The 18,204-nt window shown below is 56.9% G+C and overlaps 1 protein-coding gene across 6 annotated transcripts in view; it reads left to right on the top strand.

The window, feature by feature from the left end:
* Nucleotides 1-18,204, top strand: part of Ntrk3 (neurotrophic receptor tyrosine kinase 3) — a 231,840-nt gene that overhangs the window by 44,106 nt on the left and 169,530 nt on the right. For all 6 annotated transcript variants that reach the window (XM_042698525.1, XM_042698524.1, XM_042698523.1 and 3 more), the window contains exon 4: nucleotides 17,911-17,979. In XM_042698525.1, the coding sequence (XP_042554459.1) occupies nucleotides 17,911-17,979 (69 nt within the window). The remainder of the gene's footprint in view (nucleotides 1-17,910; nucleotides 17,980-18,204) is intronic.

Genomic DNA, 18,204 nt, shown 5'->3' with positions numbered 1-18,204 from the left:
GAGGGATGCTGTTTCTGGGATTGCTTTGCGGCTCCGCGAGCTTAAAAGCACCTGTGAGTCAGTGGCGGTCAAGTAAGTTTCTGCAGAGGCTGATGCCCATGGGGTGCTTCACCACTGGCCGACAGTGGCTCGGGCCTTGGGGGATGAGGAGGCCGTGCCAGGGTGGCTGGAAGTTCCTGGGGCCACGGGTCAGGGAGGAGCTGGGAGGCCGCTGGCCGCGAGGAGGAGGCGGTGGACAGTGGGGCCCTGGCTCCGGAGGGGTGTGGGTAGCCCGCTCAAGGTACAGCGGGTGCTGTCACGGCCGTGTTCCACGCGGACTTCCTCGGGGTGGCGGTGGTAGGCCCTTGCTCGCATGGTTCCAGGCCATCGATCCCGGCCATCGGGTAAACGCCGGGAGAATTGTCATGAGAATGGGATTTGGAAATGGAGCCATCTGTCAGCGGAATAGGTTTGTCACAGATCTAATGATTTGGAAAGCGCGGTGTCTGAGCTAGCCGGGTGGTGGCCAGGAGAGAAGATGCTGACCTTTGCACCCACCTGTGTGTGTGTGTTGGGGGGGGGGTCCTGCGGGTGACCGCGCCTTGCAAATCCCGTCGGTTCCTCCCCTCCATTGTGCCCTGGTCCACTGGCCGCCCCGCCCCCCCCGTAGTCCCTGTTCTCTACCTGTAAAATGAAGGCAGCGCTTACACATGGCCCAGTCCCGACCTTCCGAGCAAATGGCTTTGTTTCATTTTTGTATCGCAGAACGCAGCCAGCCGCAGGTTTTCCAACGGCATTTCTCAGCCTCCACACATTAGGTCCGCCTGGTCCGAAGACAGTTAATTCCCAGTCCGCTGACACCATCAGTGGACCGGGCAATGGCCTCTCCGGAGGCCCCCGGCTGGAATGATCCTTGTTCCCGAGGGAGGCAGAAGTCACACTTCCTCGAGGGAGTTTTCTTCTCTTTCTCTTCCCATCCATTTGTATCTCTCCTCAGGAGTTCTGGGATCCTGGATCGCGCACGTCCGTCCTTCTTGATCGTTTCTGTTGGTCTGGTAGCTACCATTCGGCACCGTGGCAGGGGAGGGCCGGCGTGGTGGGGACTCATTGCCCTCCCCCCTCTCTCCTCCCCCCTCGCCCCTCCCCAGGCTCCCTTCAGAATCCGCCACCTTCCGGATTCCAAAGGTCTCCATTTCCTAGGGTTTGCTGGCTATGAACTTTCAATCTTCTTCTAACCTTGCCAACTTTTAATGCTTAAAACCTCCTGTAACGCTGAGCAAGCGTTGCGGCCTGTGGCCTGTGCATTTCCTAGCCTTCTCAATGCCACTCTTGATTATCGCCAGTGGATTTTATTTTTTATTCCTCTCTCCCCGCCAAGGCTCCCCGGCTCCCCCATTTGTCCTCACCTGCTTTGTCCGTTTTTCTTGTTCAGGATGGATTGTGACGATGAATTGGGTTCCTTCTGGAGGGGCGGGGAGTTTGTCATTAATTTCTGTCCTCTTCCTTAGCACGCCAAGCAGTCTTGAATCTCTTTCTCTTGGGTTTCTACCTTTCTTCCCGGGTTAAACCCTCGGCCGGACGAGGTTCTGGTCTTCTTAGGTGGCCTTGAGGTGAGCCGGCCATCCTGGTTTCTGTGGGTCTGAGGAACACGGAGTCATACATGCACTGTCTTTGGCTAGCCTCATTTCTGGCTGCCAGTGGTGGTCTCCCCAAGTGTACCCCGAAACTGTCACAGAGTTTAGTGTCTCAGGCCTCTGGGGGTCCCTCTCTCCCACATACAAGTGTCCCCAGGGCTCAGGCTCTGGCACTCTGTCTCTGTCTCTCTGTCTTTCTGTCTCTGTCTCTGTCTCTTTCTTTCTCTCGGTGTCTCCAGAGCTGCCTCTGGCCACCTCATCTTACCTTTGTTTTCCACACAGCCTGCAGGGAGGTCACTCAGGCCTTTTAATCACATCCTCTTTGATGTGGCCTTCATGCCCTTTGGATATGAACCCGACTCCCTGCCTCAGTTTACCAGGCGCATGGAAGGTCCAGGCAGAGTCCCGGGTGGCATGACATGGTGGGAGTGTGGGGCCGGTTGGGGACCACCCGCACCTTCCCTGGAGTTCTCTGCCTCTGCCACACTGCTTCTTAATATCCAGCCCACTCCGCCTGCCAGCCAACCCTCCCTCCCTCTCTCCCTCCCTCAGGACCTTTGCTCCTGCTGCTTCTGCAGATCAGGGGTTTCATCCAGTTCCGACTGGCCTTAGCAAGGGCCTGCGTGTCTCCGGGTTTCAGCTGGAGGTCAGCTGGGTACATGCCCCCCCCCCCCCCCCGTGTGTCCAGTGAGCCCAGCAGGGCTCTCTCGCCACATTCTAGGTCTCTTTCTCTGTAACCTCGGGACTTCTGCCGACACTGGGAATGGCGATGTTTGCAAAGAGCAACCGTGTGGCTCCCTGTTTATTGTGCAGAAAAGAAAACAAATTAAGCCCTTGTAATTATACAGTCAGGCATGTTCTTAAATAAAGCTTAAGCAGTCAGAACTCCAGTTAGAATATTAATAATTGCATTCCACAGCCCCGATCTCCAGCAGCTTTGTCTCCCTCTCTCTCTCTTCTTCCCTGGTCCCCGGGTTCTTCTTATCTCCTCTCCCCCCTCTTCTCCCTCGTGGGTGCAGATCTTGGGCTTGGCCCACAGCCATCCCCGGGAAAACCCGTCCGGTGGTTGCTAGGCAGCCTACAATACCCACACCGGACGTTCAGAGATGTCGGACTGTGTGTGGAGAGTGACTTAGATGGGGCTGGTCCCGCGCTCCTAGATCCTGAGGAGGGGAGGAAGCTGCATGAAGACAGGACAGGAACACCGGAGCCGCCCAGTTCCCAGCGTGACTCCTGGCGTGACTCCTGGCTGTGGCCAGGTCACATAATCCCTAGGCTGGTGGTGAAACCCTTCTGGACCCAGGCTGGCTCAGCAGCTCAGAGGGGGGAGTTCACTTGTTCAGAGACCTGGCACTTAGAACCTCCCTTTCTTTTCTCTAGCTCTAGATCGTACCATGTACCAGAACTTCAGGGAGTTTCTTAGACATTGTTCTGCTCTCTCTCTCTCTGTCTCTCTGTCTCTCTCTCTGGATCTCCAGCTTGACAATGATTTGGGCGTGACCTACATGTCCAGCCCTTTTTGCTCAGCATTATCTGACAGATAAGCTTTAGTGTTCTCCCAGGACTGGCCTCAGATTTCTTTCCTCCTACCTGTGCCTCCTTGGGGCCTGGGATTACAGTAATGAGCCATCCTGGCTGGCTTGTTTGTTGGATAGGTCTGCACTAGCTTTTCTTCTGGGTCTGCACTAGCCTCAAACTATGATCCTTCCACATACCTCCTAAGTATCTGAGATTAGAGGCCCGAGCCTCCGTGTCTAGTCCAGACTCTCTTTGGTTAAACCCACGGGGTCCCTGGCCGGTCTCCCTGGGCAGCCGTACAGTGTGAGTGAGCGCGTTCATCCGGGGCCTGGGCAGGGGATGGTGGAGTGCGGTATCCTTTCTGAGGATCTCCCTCTTGTAAACGACGCCCAGTTCCTTCAGCAGTACAGTGGTCGTGGGCACTGCGATGCTTCCTAAACCACATGGGAAAGGCAACGCCTCATTTCTTTCTCAGCACCAAGAAGCAGTGGCTCTTGCTGCCTCCCCGCCTCACTGGTGAGGGATCGGAGGGAATGGATCGTCGAGAGTCAGGTGGTAAAACGTAGTGCCGCGTGAACTGCGACCCAGGTTTCACGGTCCAAACTCAGCCAACTTTCTGCTACCCAGGGCCAGTCCCTAAGCCATCCCCAACACCTGGAGACCCACGCCTGCTGCCTATATCTAGAAGATTTTACCACTTCACCGTGGGGTAGCTGTGCCCTCGCGATCTCTGTGGGCATCCTCTCCTGGGACCTAGAAGACCTATCTGATAGCTTTATTGGTGACATGGTAGTGGGGTCACTGACGGCGCGTAATTAGGAAGTAGCTAGCGAGCAGGACAAGAACAGTCTGGCTCCAATGTACGTCGGGTGACCTTGTAGGTAGTGCAGGGCGGGGCCAGGAGGGACTCCGTGGGGGGTGGGGGGGGAGGAAGGGGGAGCTGGGATGTTCAGTCTGGTCAGGAAGGCAGAGTCAGCTTTCCTGAGCTCTTGATGTCTGAAAGATGTGTTATCATCCGCTGCTCATCGTACCAAGTAGACAGGTTCCTAGATTTGGGCGGATTCTGGGGGGAGGAGTCAGGAAGATCACAGGATACAAACTTGAAAGACCAATGGATGTGTGTGTGTGTGTGTGTGTGTGTGTATGAGTGCACATGGGTGAGCAAGCCAAGAAGGGAAGAGAGAGGAAATCTGAGTCATGTCCCGCTCCATGCCAGCGCTCTCCCGCTCGCAGAGTAGCCCCTCTCCGTCCCGTGTCCCACACCAGCTTCCCATGGCCACACCCCCGCCGCGATGGATTGCTCTCTGTGGATGTCCACTTTGGAACTCACGTTCTTTCCCTTGTAACAGAGGCACAGGCCTCCCTTCACCTCTGTAAGCGTGATCAGGAGCCTGGCAGTCTTGAAGAGAACATTTGAAGACCCATCTTCCTCCCTCCCTCCCTCCCTCCCTCCCTCCCTCCCTCCCTCCCTCCCTCCCTCCCTCCCTCCCTCCCTCCCTCCCTCTTTCCTCTCTCCCTCTTTCCCTCCCTCCCTTCCTTCCTTCCTTCCTTCCTTCTCTCCCTCTCTCCCTCCTTCCTTCTCTTCCTCCCTCCCCCTCCCTCCTTCTGGGGGTGGATGGAGTGACACTATTACTGTTCTTTGCTTTCCTACCTCTCTGTTTTTATGTGCACCTCTTAGGATTCAGCACCATGGCCAGAGCCCAGGGAGCCTTCCTGTCCGTCCTGGGGACCCATAGGCTGTGGATGAACCACCGACCCCGGGAGATGCCCCCCAGGCCCTGTCCTCCCCTGAGCCTCTCTTCCAGCACGGCCATGCACGCTGCTGGCCGGCCAGCCTGTGTCCATCACCGCACATGCACAGGGCTAGGGGCGTGCAGGGTGGGGCGGGCGGGCGGGCAGCTCTGTGTGCCGGCCCGCCTGGCTGTGGATATGGGTCTACCCGAGTGTAGGACGTCCAGTCCCTCCCCACCCAGGCCCTGCCCACAGTGGACCCCGATGGTGGTTTAGGATTGCGGCTGCCCTGGGTGGAGGAACTGTCTAGTGCTCGGGACGCTAAAGGGCTGTGAGCTGGAATGAGGTTTGTTTTTATCTCCCAGGACCAAGCCTGGCCTGTTCCTAGTGGATGGGTCCTGTGGGTGGGGGAGGCTAAACTAGGGGAGCACAGGCAAGGACTGGCTGAGCGGCGATGCTGTGGTTTGCCTTTTGCGACGACTTGCTCCCTTCACTCTTGGAAGGTTTTCCCGAAAGGTGGTCCCCATCCGGAGATGGGGGTGACTTCTGACTCAGGGGCCCCGCTGTTCCTGAGGGAGTGGGGAGAAAGGAGGAGCCAAGGCCGGACGTGGCGGATCGCATTGCGCGGGACGCTCAGGGTACAGACTTGGGGGACAGACTTCATGCAGTCATGGGCAGCTTCGCGACCTTGAACTTCACTACCTGACCTCTAAGCTGGGAATTCCTTATCTGTCACAGGCCAACGCTCCCTCAGAATCACAGGGGCCGTCAGCCCTTCCCGGGGAGAGCCGGCGGGGTGATCTGCAGGCCGGTGGGGAGTGCCAGCCCCCAACAGGCATTCATTATTTTAATGTCTTAGGAAATTATTTCTGGATCCCAATTTTCTTCAGTTTACTCACATGATTATTGGTAATAACTATGGCAAAGTCCCCATAGCAAGGAAAACGAACAGAGAGTTATTTAATTGTCTGCACTTGGCGTTCAAAGCTCAAGGTTTTACACGAAGTCAAGGTCAGCCATAGCCACGCTGGTGTTGGAGAGAATCAAGCTCAGTGTGGGAGCTCAGGGAGGAGAGCGTTTGCTGCAAGGCTAGGAGTTCATGGTGTGGGGGGGAGCGGGGAAGAGAGGGAAAGAGAAAGACAGGAAGCAAGAAGGAAGAAAAAGAGCAAAAGGAAGAGAGAAAGAAAAAGAGAAGCAAGGAAGGAAGAGAAAGGAAGGAAGAGAGAAAGGAGAAGAATCATTTGAGCTGAGTACGTCGGTCAGTGGAGAGCCGGCGATGTACCTGCGTGCTTTTATCTAACACTGGCTGTGACCCCGGGGTGAATCTCCTTCCTTGTGCGTTGCATGAAGAACTCTACCGAAGCAGAAACGCAGCTCAGCCCCTGCCCAGGCCCTTGACTCGTGCACTTTTCCTTTCTCTTTCCTCCCTCTCCTTGTCTCTGTAGGACTCAGTGTCTATTTACTTTCAAGCCTGGGGAAAGGTGAAGAGGCGGCTTCTCCGGAGTGGGAGCGCATGCACACATGGGAGGAGATGAGGGTTCTTACCTGGTCTCTTCCCTTAAGCCGGCGGGGTCACCACGGCGGAGAGAGAGGACTGCTTTCCTCCAAACGTTTTGCAGAATTGGGTGACAGAGGCCAAAAGACTGTGCTGGTTCTAAATTATACAAAGCCCCGGTGTAATGACATTGTTTGGTGAATAAATTAAAACCCTGAGTCATAAGGCCACTCACAGGGAGGGAGCAGAGAAGTGTAATTAAGAGAGGAGAGGAGAGGTTTGCAGCTCACGCTGGGCTTGGAACAGAGAAGGGGCAGGGTGAGCGGCCAGGGCCTGGAGGGTGGCGGGGGGGGGGGGGGGGGGGAGAGCCCAGGGCCGCAGCTCCAACCAGGAGCCAGGGCTGGCACCTGCTGGCAGGGAGAAGGGATACACAGCTTTTGGAAGAAGGGCAGGGGTCAGATCTGTAGCTGCTGGGGTGAGCAGGGATGGGAGAGTTTGGGGAGGAACGGGGTGGGAGAGGAGTGAGGGGTGAGGTCAGGGGTACCGGCTGGGTTTTTGTGGAGTGTCCGATCGTTTTCCAGAGCTTGTGGGATCCACGGGTGGTCTTTCTCCAATACCCTCTGACCCATCCATTCTCCAGATTAGGATTAGGATTAGCAGGGCAGGGGCGCCTGCTGGGCGTGGATGGGGAGCTTTGTAGGACCAGCAAGTGGTGTGTGTGTGTGTGTGTGTGTGTGTGTGTGTGTGTGTGTGTGTGTGTGTGTGTGTGTGTGTGTTGGGGAGGAGTTAAGATCCTGGGGAAAATTCAGATTCTGAACCGGAAGTCATCCTTTTTTTCCAGACAAGATCCCACCGCTGGGTTTTCCCGAAAGCAGTGGACAAACTGGTGCAAAGCCAGTCTCCAGTCCTTGCATTTCCAGCCTGAGAGAGTGACCCCAGTCAGTGGCCCTGTATGCTGATACTAAAGTGATAATCAATCGGTTTGGGGAATTTGGTGAACCCGCGTCGGGCAGGGTGTCTAGTAAATGTCCAGAACCCGGCACACGCACGGGGTCATGTCATGCGTTGTCTGAACCAGGACTCTTTGGAGAGTGACAGGGAAACAGCTTGGCCAGGATTCCGGAATAATCGTGGACTGGACCGTTTGGGTAGACCGGGCCGTGTGGACAGCTGTTGCCGGCATGTAATTGAATGGGTGAATCGGGCGCCCTCGTAGCTCTTGGGAGAAGAGTGGAGGGGGTACCACTTCCGTGTATGCTTGGGCTCACTGGGCAGGATGAGCCCCTACCGTGTACCCGGGGATATTACCAGGCCTTGGGGCTCATGTAGGGAGAGAAAAGCTGGGTGTCTGTTGTTAGGGGGCTTTGTCTAGACCCTTGGGACGGGACAAGCACCTAGCTAAAGTGCTGGACAGAGTGCTCGGGGCACATGGGTGTGGAGGTGGTGCTTGGGAGGGAGGGCATATCAGGGAGTCACAGGAGGGGCTGAAGAAGTTTCTGGATATTCTGGAAGGAGCCAGAGTACCCAGGAAGGCTGCCTAGGACCAAAGGGCTCATTCTAAGTCAACTCAGAAGGACATCCCTAGAACGTTAGGGCTAGAAGGTTGAGTAAGAAGGACCTTTAAATCCCGAGATCCTACAGACTGCTGCTTTGTGGATCCATCAGATGGGAGAATGGGGGAGGGGGATGGGAGTTGGGGTTGTGGGGGGAGAGGCGGTGTCTTTTGGGTGTGGACCCTGGTGGGGGCACAAGAAGAGAAGATTCCAGATACTCACTTGAACCAATGATATGGCTGCCTCTCACTCTTAAGCAGCTTTTTTGGGGGGAGAGGGATTTGAACTCAGGGCCTGGCCACTGTCCCTGAGCCTCTCTGTGCTCAAGACTAGTTCTGTACCACTTGAGCCACAGCACCACTTCCAGCTTTTGCGGTGCAGTTTACTGGAGATAGGAGTCTCACAGACTTTTCTGCCAGGGCTGGCTTTGAACTGTTGATCCTCCGATCTCGGCCTCCTGAGTGGCTGGGATGGCACACGTAGGCCATTGGTGCCTGGCGCAGCCTTTTGTTAATTGGTCTTGATCAACAGAGCAACCGCCCTACTTACTACTGGTCACAGTAGCTGCGTGTCGAGGCGGGCGACCCGTGGCTCTCTTCCGTCTTCCTGGGAATCTTAGCGTGGGGAGGAAGAGGCTGGGTGGGAGCTGGGGAAAAAAATGAAGCTAGAAGCCAGAGGAGAGGAGGAGGAAGAGGAGGAGGAAGAGGAGGAATCTGGGCTTAGTTAAGGCCCATCTGCCTTCCCATCCAGGGTTTTTGAATGCAATATGAGAAATGTTCCTCATTATTTTCCTTGGATGAGTTTGCTATCCTGATGATATTAATTATTCTTAAAGGTCAACAGCGCTCTTTCCAATCCCCTTCTGTTCTATCTTGTAATCAGTTAATTAATTGGAAACCATTTAGCAGTGTCTGTCGGGCGTGCGCTCCTTGTCTGGTGTGAGTTTTCTGTGTGTGTGTGTGTGTGTGTGTGTGTGTGTGTGTGTGTGGCTCTTGTGGCAGTGGTTCCTGTTTCTCCCTCTCCTTTCGCCCCACCCCATCCCCAAGGATTTGGGAACTTGGGGGAGTCCCTCCCCCTCCCTTCCTCCCACAGGGCTAAATAATGCCTGTCCTGCCTTCTCAGTTGGCTGAGAATCCAACTTGTCTATGCATCCTTGCTGGCAGCAGTACTCTCCTGTGATGGGCTGGGGCGGGGGGTGGGGAGGCAGGGGCATGTGACCGATCTGATTCTCAATGCCCAATGTGGTGGAGGTTCGACATCTCCGCTTCGAGAGATGGGTGCCACTCCGCACGGCGCCACGAGGCACCCATGAATCCATATTATCCCAAAGGGGCTTAACCCGGATGGAACCTTCCGGAAGCCTTAGGTCCTGGTTTGTTAACCGCTGGGGCTGTCCTGATGGCGTCTGACTTAAGACTCCTTGCTCCCAGGCACCGCAGGGCTCATGGCCGCTGCCAGTGTCTGGGGAAAGAGCGGCCGCCGCCCTGCCTGGTCCACCCCTTCTTGCCCCGGGTTCCATTTTGCTGCGTGCTTGGGAGGGGAGAGCCCTCAGATCCGGAGCGAGGCCCGACGGTCGCTGGCAGGCATAGGGGGCCCCAGAGTGTATGTGGGGGAGATCACTCCCGGCTTTCCTGCAGTCATGCTCCAGGACAGGATACCATGGCCAAAGCAGGCCCCTGCCCGCCTAGCGCCCCCCCCCCCCCACGGTAGCTGTCCACCGTCTCTGGCTCTGAGCAGCAGTGGACCGGGGCCATGTGCATCCTTTTAGGCTGTTCCACGGAGCTCCTGGGCTCTAGTTGGAAGCGAGGTGGACAGGGCCCAGCTGTGGCGTTTGAAACGAGGGAGCTGGCCAGGAAGCCCCAAGGGCAGGAGGCCCAGGAGGCTCTGGTTCCAAGGTCTCAGCTGTCCTGGGGCGGCTGTGCGGGGAGCCTGCCCTGTCTGCCCCTCCATGAGCCCTTCGACTCGCTGGCTGCTTCTGCTCCAGCCATCTAGGACGTCAAACCAGGCGCCGGGCCAAGGTCTCTATTCCTTGGCATCCTCTCTGGGCCTCGAAGGAGCCTCTCCTCGGGCAGCCAGGGCCGGAGGCTCCTCAGTAGGCTTGCAGTGCGCACCTGTCTCCTCCCTCCCCCGGCCAGCAGCGGCCTCTCGGCGTGGGTCAAGTCTGAGGGCCTGTCTTCCCCGCGTCCTCCTTACGCTCTCGTCGGGCAAAACGTGAGTGCATCTCCCCGGGCACGTCTGCGCCTCATGGCTGGCACGCAGGGTCTTCTTCTGCACACCGAGCTCTGTGCCCTTGTGGGTGGCTTGGCCGTGCCCAGAGAGCCCTCAGAATAGCCTCAAACAATCTGGTGCCAGGTGGGCCCAAAGCTGTCTCCACGGCCCGGTGGTGGTGGTGGTGGCCTTGGCGATGCCCGTCCGCCCAGATGCAGGTTGAGGGCGGGGGTCCTAGGGCTCTGCCCGGAGTCTGCAGGTGGGCTGTGGCGGGTGGGGGGGCATTGAGCAGCACCTCCCGCCCCCACCCCTGCTATCTTATTAAAATGGATTTTCCGTATTGCTTCTGGAACCATTTCAGGTGCGTAATGGCAGGTGAGTGTGAGTGTCCTGCTCACCTCCTGGACCCTGGTTTTGGTTTATTGCTTGGGCTTCCGTACCAACTGGAAATGGGCCTTCCAGCCCAGGGAGGCCGCCCTCCACCTAGGACCCACCACGCTTCCCCAGCAGCTCCTCAAGGAGGCGGGGAGGGCTCGTACCTACCGCTTCCCATACCCCAGTTCTGTTGAAAAGCGCCCGCCTGGATGGGCGTGGGGGCTCAGGCCTGTAATCCTAGCACCGAGAGCGCCGAGGTAGCTCCAACTAGGGATCAGAAGCTCAAGGAAGGTCCAGGCTACACAGCGAGACCCCCCGTCTCCAAACATAAGGTGCACGTTGAGACCAGCTTCATCTGTAAATATTTTTGGCTTCCCTGCCGACGCCGAAGTGGGCTGGGCTAGTTTCCTCGGTTAGTGACGCCAGACAGCACGGATTTGTTGCCTTCATGCACCTGTAGGTTAGCGGGTTACTAACGGGTCTCCGTGGTTGCTCTGGGAAGAACCTGTCTCCCCCTGGTGGGCTTCCGCGTCTGGAGGTCATGATACCGCCCCCGTGGCTCGGACCCCTCTTCTAGCTACAGATCCAGTGACGACGTGCCGTCACTCCGGCTCCCCCCCCCCGCCCCCCGCTGTCTGCTTTGCTACCCCAAGGGCCTGGGCGGTCACATTGGGGCCGCAGAATCACTCAGGATAATTTCGTCTTGACCACGGCCTGTACCCTTCATCCCCTTGGTGCAGTCTCCTGTGTTGGGATATGAACCTGTTCACAGGTCCCGGGGATTTGTTTTTGAGGAGGGGGGAGACTACTGCTACGCCAAGAATCTGGCCATAAACTCCACACATACCACCAGCTCTGGGGTGGCCGGGGGTCCCGATCAAGGTGACGAACTTCGAGAGGTGGATCCTTCCTTGTGGTGAAGGTGTGGGGGATACTTCTGCATCCAGCAAACCTGTTTCATTTTCTTGGACGCCGTCTTTTTTTCAAGCACGGGGATGTCTTTCTCCGCACTCACCCTGCAGTACCTGTGAACGCACCGTGGACTCAGATTCCCAGGAAATCACCCTGGGAACTCCCGGGCCGGCCCCGCCCTGGGGCTGTGGGAAAGCTGCCTCCCAGCCTCCTAAGGTCACCACCCACTCACGTCACTCACTCGAGATCTGATTAGAGAAAGCATTTTGGCTTCATTAAAGTTCATTAAATGAGCCATCCAGGGTAATTTAGCTGAATAAAAATGGCTCAAATGGCTTTAACCCCACCCCGCCCCCTTTTACAGCAATTTAATTGAGGGGAAAGCAAATATATCGATGATGTAGAAAAAAAGGTCTTGGCCTTCAGGAGGACGGTTGGGCGGCAGCCCCCGGGTCCTGGTCAGGCGTGTGGCGTCTCCTGGGGGCTGGCAGATGGCCCGGTGATAGTCCTAGGCAAACAGGGTGCTCGGCCTTTCCCTTCTCCCTTCCCTCTGCCCCTCCCTCCTTCATTCCTTCCTACTTCCCCTCTCTCCTTCCTCCCTTTGTCTCCCCTTTCTTTGTCCTTCCGTCTTTCTATCTTTTCATCTCTCCTTCCTTCCTTCCTTCCTTCCTCCCTCCTTCCCTTTCTCTTTCCTCCTTCTGTCCTCTCTTTCTGTCCCTTCATACTTCCCTCCCTCTCTTCCTCCTTTTCTTCCTGTATTCCTCTCTACCCTCATTTCTCCTCTCCTCTCCTCTTCCTCCCTTTCATTCCTTTACCTTATTTCTTCCTTCCTCTCTCTTCCCTTCCTACCTCTTTGTCTCTCCTTCCCTTCCTTTTTTTCTGTCTCTCCCTTCTCTTTCTCTTTCCTTCCCTCCCCTTTCCCCTGTCTCTCCTTCCTTCCCTTCTTCCCTTCCTTTTCTCTATCTCCCCTTCCTTCTCTCTCTCTCTCCTTCCCTTCCTCTCTTCCTTTTCCTCTCTGTGTCTCTCCTTTCTTCCCTTCCTCCCTGTCCCTCTGTTTCATTCAGGGAGGCGAGGGGCTGTCCAGTTAGGGTGCTTCCATCTGTGGAATGGGATTATGTTCCTTCTGAAAGAAGCGGAGGAGATCCCCCACCCTGGCGGTGCCCCTCGAGGTTAGCTGTCAGCCGGAGTGGCCGCCGGCGTGAGACCCGGGCTGCCGGCCCCTGGATCTCAAGGCTTCCCAGAAGGCCCAGAAATAGATCTCTTTTCCAGAAGCCATCTCCAATAGGACATTGGATTACAGTGTCCAGAACGGATTAAGATAAAGAAGGGAGTGATCTCTTGTGGGATGGAGCAGGGTAGGGGAGACGTGGGATCTTCAGGAAGGCTGCCATTGGTGGAGGGAAGATAAGATTTGCATTAGGGTGATTCCAGCCGCTGGACCTGCAGCCTGTGGGCCCGAGGTTCTCAGTGAGCCTGAGTGGGTGGGTGTGGGAACCTCAGGAGGCATGACCTCCAGAACCCACTGCAGCCAGGGGTCTCCTGCAGGAAGAGCCGCCCGCGTGGCGTTCACGCGGAGAGCCGCCAGCACCGTCCTCCGCTTGCGACCCCTGACAACGTAGTGTGTTTAGGGCCCGAGAAGAACGCAGCTGTCCGAGTTCTCTCGGCGGTTCGATCTACCAGTCCATCGAGCTGCCCTTGTGGCAGGACAGCAGGGGTCCTAGGGCCCTGGGGGCAGGTGACCTCCCCGGAGAGCCCTTCTGGGGCTGGGTGCCTTCCCCAGAGAGTACTGAGACTGCTTTCCCCAGGGAGGAGGAGAGTAACCAGGACGGGGGTCTATGCAGGACTGGCTGTCTCCCCCCTGGTCGATTCTCAGGGCCTAGAGCTTGCCCTCAGGGGTGGCGTCAGGCTCCTGGCGCCCAGAGCACCCAGTGCTATCATCATCATCATCATCATCACCATCATCATCACCGTCACTTATCACCAGGCCCCAGAGCCTGGCTGTCAGAGAGCCAGTTGTGCAAGGCCAAATGAATGGCTTTGTCTGGCAGTCTCAGATGAGACAGGGAGGGGAGGGTGTGCGTGTGGGGGTGGGGGGCAGCATCGTGGAGCTTGGTCTGGGGAAAGTGTTTGATGCATCGTCTCGTCAAACCTTTGCTCCCCAGATGGATTCCTCGGTCAGGCGGCTTGGACGCAGGCCCCTGACTCAGGTGGAAGGCAGGGGCGGGTAATCACAGATCAGAAGGAGGGCGTGGAGGGGGAGGGTGGCTCTTAATTAAACTCTGGTCTGATGAGCGAGGGGTTGGGCTTGTCGATAACCCGATAACCGGTGATGGAGGAGCACAGGTGAGGGGCAGCTGGTTGGAAAGCCCAGGCAGCAGCTCTGGCTGGGCGGGAAGGCCTGTGGCAGCTCTGAGGCTGGGTGTTCCTACACTCTGTATCTGTCCCCGGACCTACACAGCACGGGGACCCTGTCCCGGAGCACGTCTTAAGCGTGGGGACTGAGGGCCTGAACGCCGTCGTTGCGGTCTTTGAACAGAGAGCTGGACGCTCCCCAGGGACCTCCCTCCTCTTGGTGTGGGTCCTGGAGGTGGGCAGGAGACAGAGTTCCAGACAGCCCCGCCCACCTCCCCTTCACCGAGTGTCCCTGGTCCCCTCCTCCCCACTTTCTTGTCACCGGGAGGAGACGATGCTACTTCTTATTCTTTATTTGCCCACAATGCCTGTTATTTTCTCTCTTTCAGAATCCAATTTTCTCTTGACATTTCTGCCTGATGTAGCAAGGCGTGACCTTTCGGAGAGGGCACTGCTGGCCCCCAGCTCTGGGCTGGGGTTCCTCACAGCCCTCAGGGCCGCCCGCCTGCCTGCCCCTCCCTCCGAGGAACAAGGCTGCCTCCCCGCCCCTGGTCCACCCCTGCCTCCCGCTTCGCCAGCCCCACCAGCTGCTCCCCCAGGACCCAGGGAGCCTGGGAGCTGCGAGCCGCGTGGTCCCCTGGGGGGCTGGGCTGTGGGTTTTGTTTCTGGGAGCACTGGTGTGGGCTCCGGGACTAAAGGCAGAGGCTGTGGGGTGGTCTCTGGAATCTCTTGAGGATCTCTGTCCCTCTCTAGAGGAGGGATAGAGGAAGCGAGGGAGGGAAGGAGATCTGGATCTGAGCACCTTAGAGATTTATTGACAAACCCTCCCTACAGGCCAACAGCAGGAGAGACTCAGAGCATATTACTGACGCCTGCCGTTGTCCACCCCAAGTTCTGAGCTCCCAGTCCGGTCACTAGGTAGGGGCAGTGGCCCTGAGATGGGGTGCGTGTGTGTGTGTGTGTTCCCCCATCTGGTCCTGGGGCTTGACCTCAGGTTCTGAGCCTCTTTGTGCTCAAGGCTATCACTCTACCACTTGAGCCACAGCACCACCTGCCTTTTTTTGAGGAGCTTATGGGAGATGAGTCTCGTGGATTTCCCGGCCCTGGGCTGCCTTCGAATTGCCAGGATCCTTACTTAGGTCTCGGCCTCCTGAGTAGCTGACTTTGCAGGCGCGACTTGATTTCCTCCCGACTCACCCCCTCCACGCAGACCTGCTGCTGTGGGGAGTGTGGCCAAGATGCTGTCCTTTTGCGGCCCCACTGTGGCTCTTCTTCTGTCCCTTCTCCCCCTCCCATGGGTGGGGGACGGCCGGGGTTCACAGCGATAATCCCAACAGTCTTCTGGGATCCGCTCCCTGGCCAGCCTGTGCCGTCATCCGGGACATCTCGGGAGAGATGGAGCCCTCCTGGGAAGACAGGAGAAGTAACCCTGGGAGCCACGCACCCCGGCTTCCCTTCCCTTCCCTTCCTTTCGCTCTTCACCCTCCATCATGGAGTTGCTTCCCTGACAGCCATCCAGGGTTTTCAGAGACCGGCCTAGGCTCAGGCCGGCCGAGAGAGCCCAGCCGGCCCTGCCCTGGGATTGTTCTCATGCCTGAATATCTGTTCTTGTGGGAACTGAGTACATGCTCAACCCAGCGGCGTCCGTCTGGCGAGCGAATGGCTCCCTCGCTTTTGCCATCTTCCCCGCTTGGTGTTCTGGAGGAGGAAGCTCACAGCCTTGCTGTGGTACCTGGCAGATTTCCCTGTTCTGTCCGTGATGGTGGCCCTACCCCCAACGCTTACCCTGAACTCGGCTCCTTGGAAAGACTTAACAGCATCTTAAGTGGTCTGCCAACTTCATTTTTTTTTTTGTCAGTTGTGGGGCTTGAACTCTGGGCCTGGGCGCTGTCCCTCAGCTCTTCAGCTCAAGGCGAGCGCTCTACCACTTGAGCCACAGCGCCACTTCTGGTTTTCTAGTGGTTTATTGGAAATAAGAGTCTCACAGCCTTTCCTGCCCGGGCTGGCTTTGAACGGAGATCCTCAGATCTCAGCCTCCTGAGTAGCTAGGATGACAGGCATGAGCCACCGGCACCCAGCTCTACCTCAGTATTTTAAATGCTAGGATTATTGGTGTGGGCCACCATGCCCAGCTTGGATCCTTGTTTTCAATCCTTCCTTCCTTCCTTTCTTCCTTCCATTTGTTCTTTCTTTTGTCTATCTATCTTCTTTTGTTGGTCATGGGGCTTGAACTCTGAACCTGGGCGCTGTCCCTCAGCTCTTCAGCTCCAGGTGAGCACTCAACCACTTGAGCCACAGCACCACTTCTGGTTTTCTGGTGGTTTATTGGAGATAAGAGTCTCACGGATTTGTCCTGCCCGGGCTGGCATCGAACAGTGATCCTCAGATCTCAGCCTTGAGTAGCTAGGATGACAGGTGGGAGCCATGGATGCCCAGCTTCCTTTTTTTTTTTTTTTTAAAGATAATTAATTTATATCATCTCCCCACTCCGAAACCACCCAATGTTTTCCATTGCTCCTTGAAACACAAGGCCTGGGTGTGGCCCCAGGCCGTGTTCCCGCCCCGCCCCCTCTCTTCCTGGCCCCGCCCCCTCTCTTCCTGGCCCCGCCCCCTCTCTTCCTGGCCCCACCTCCTTCCTGGCCCTCCCATTTCTCCCGGACTTCACGCTCATTCATTCCACACGCCTTCCTACCTGCCTGCCTGCTTGCCTGCCTGCCTGCCTGCCTGCCTGCCTGCCTGCCTTCCTGCCTTCCTGCCTTCCTGCCTTCCTGCCTTCCTGCCTTCCTGCCTCTCAGCCGCTCTCCGTCCTCCTCCCAGGTCTTACGTGAGCTTTTCAGCAGGCGCTTCTCTGGGCACTTAAGTAGCGGTTTTGCACCCTCCCTTCTGGTACTTCATTTGTAAGTCAAATCCAAGGTTCTAGAGTGACTTCATCTCTCCTCCCCACTCTCCCCGCAAAGGTTCACCCTGGATTCCACTCAGAGGTCATCTCAACATAGGCATACGCACAGCTGTGTGTGTGCAAGCTGGAGGAGCCGGTGTTTGCGTTTGTGACCTGACTCTGCGTGCGCGTGTGTGTGTGTGTGTGTGTGTGTGTGTGTGTGTGTGTGTGTGAAGTCACCTCCACGGAACCAGGGCGGCCATCGGTTCCCCTCGGGAGAGGAGGGAGCTCACTGGGCGCCAGGCACCACTTCAGGACCTCATCTCTAACTGTCTCCGCCTTCAGGCTCTCTAACTGCCTCCGCCTTTAAGGTCTCTAACTTCTGCCACCTTTAAGGGTTGTTAGGACCTCTGAAGTTGTTTGTTGAGCAAAGTAATAGCCGTGGGCGTGTTTCTACTTTTATTCAGAAGACTAATGGCCGCTGCCTTCTACCGTGTGTCCTAATGAAGACAATTAAATAGCCATTAGGAGGAGAGCAGAGCTGAAAACAAAGGCAGATGTCTTGATCTGGCTGATGGGATCGCTTGGGGCAGGGTGGGGCGGGATTGGGAGGGGCGGGGGTGACCTGTGGGTCTCCCCCTCCCCTCTGTGAACACGAAGGAGCAGCTCTGGGGCTTGGGGTTCCCCCACAGCGTTCTGTCCTCTAGAGAAGGCTGTCTTCATCTTCAATAGCTCCCCCACCACCCCCGCCACCTTCCTGAGCTTTTATTACCAAGGGAGAGGACGCGGGAGAATAACTGAGACTTTTAAATTTATTCTTCTTATTTTGGATTTCGACCACCTTGCCCTTTCCGAGGGTTCAGCGTCCTTTTCCAAACTGATCTGTAGGCACAGCGATGAGCAGAGGCATCTTTAGTAGAATGGAGAGGAGAAAAAGGATCAGCCAAAGGGGTGTCTGGGGGCGGGGAGGTGACCAAGTTCACTTCCAAGAGCTCCATCGCCGCAGAACCAGCGGCGTCATTCTTGTGTGGGTTCTGGGGCTTGCACTCTGGGCCCGGGTACTCTCCCTTTGTTTTCACACGCTACCCCTTGAGCCACAGCTCCACTTTTGGGTTTGTGCTGGTTAATTGGAGATTTCTCTCGTCTCATGGACTTTCCTACCCAGCCTGGTTTCGAACCATGATCTCAGAAACCTGAGGGAGCTGGGGTGTTACCGGTGTCCACGGATGCCGCCTCTGACTTTTAACCTCTCCATTTCTTTGTCAATTCCTGCAGAAACCTGTCCAGTAACCGGCTCACCACGCTCTCCTGGCAGCTCTTCCAGACGCTGAGTCTTCGGGAATTGTAAGTTGGTTCAAAAGGTTGTCATCGGGGCTGGGCGGGGGAGGGGGGGGCGAAGCAATGGCAGTGGTTGGGTGGAGACAAGGGCTGGGCCCTGGAACCTGGGGTCTGTGGAGCCCCTGGCCCCCCTCCAAGGGGCTTGGATTGGGTGATGCAGGGCATACTCTATTATATTCGAAGGGAGCAAGCCCCTCTGCCCCTTGAGTTCTGATGCTCTCTGTGAGCTCA

The sequence above is a fragment of the Dipodomys spectabilis genome, unplaced genomic scaffold (genome assembly GCF_019054845.1).
Source record: "Dipodomys spectabilis isolate Male_0828 unplaced genomic scaffold, ASM1905484v1 ptg000233l, whole genome shotgun sequence".
In the NCBI taxonomy this organism is placed as follows: domain Eukaryota; kingdom Metazoa; phylum Chordata; class Mammalia; order Rodentia; family Heteromyidae; genus Dipodomys; species Dipodomys spectabilis.
Note: the sequence above shows the minus strand (reverse complement) of the source record. Positions and strands in the feature narration are given on the sequence as shown.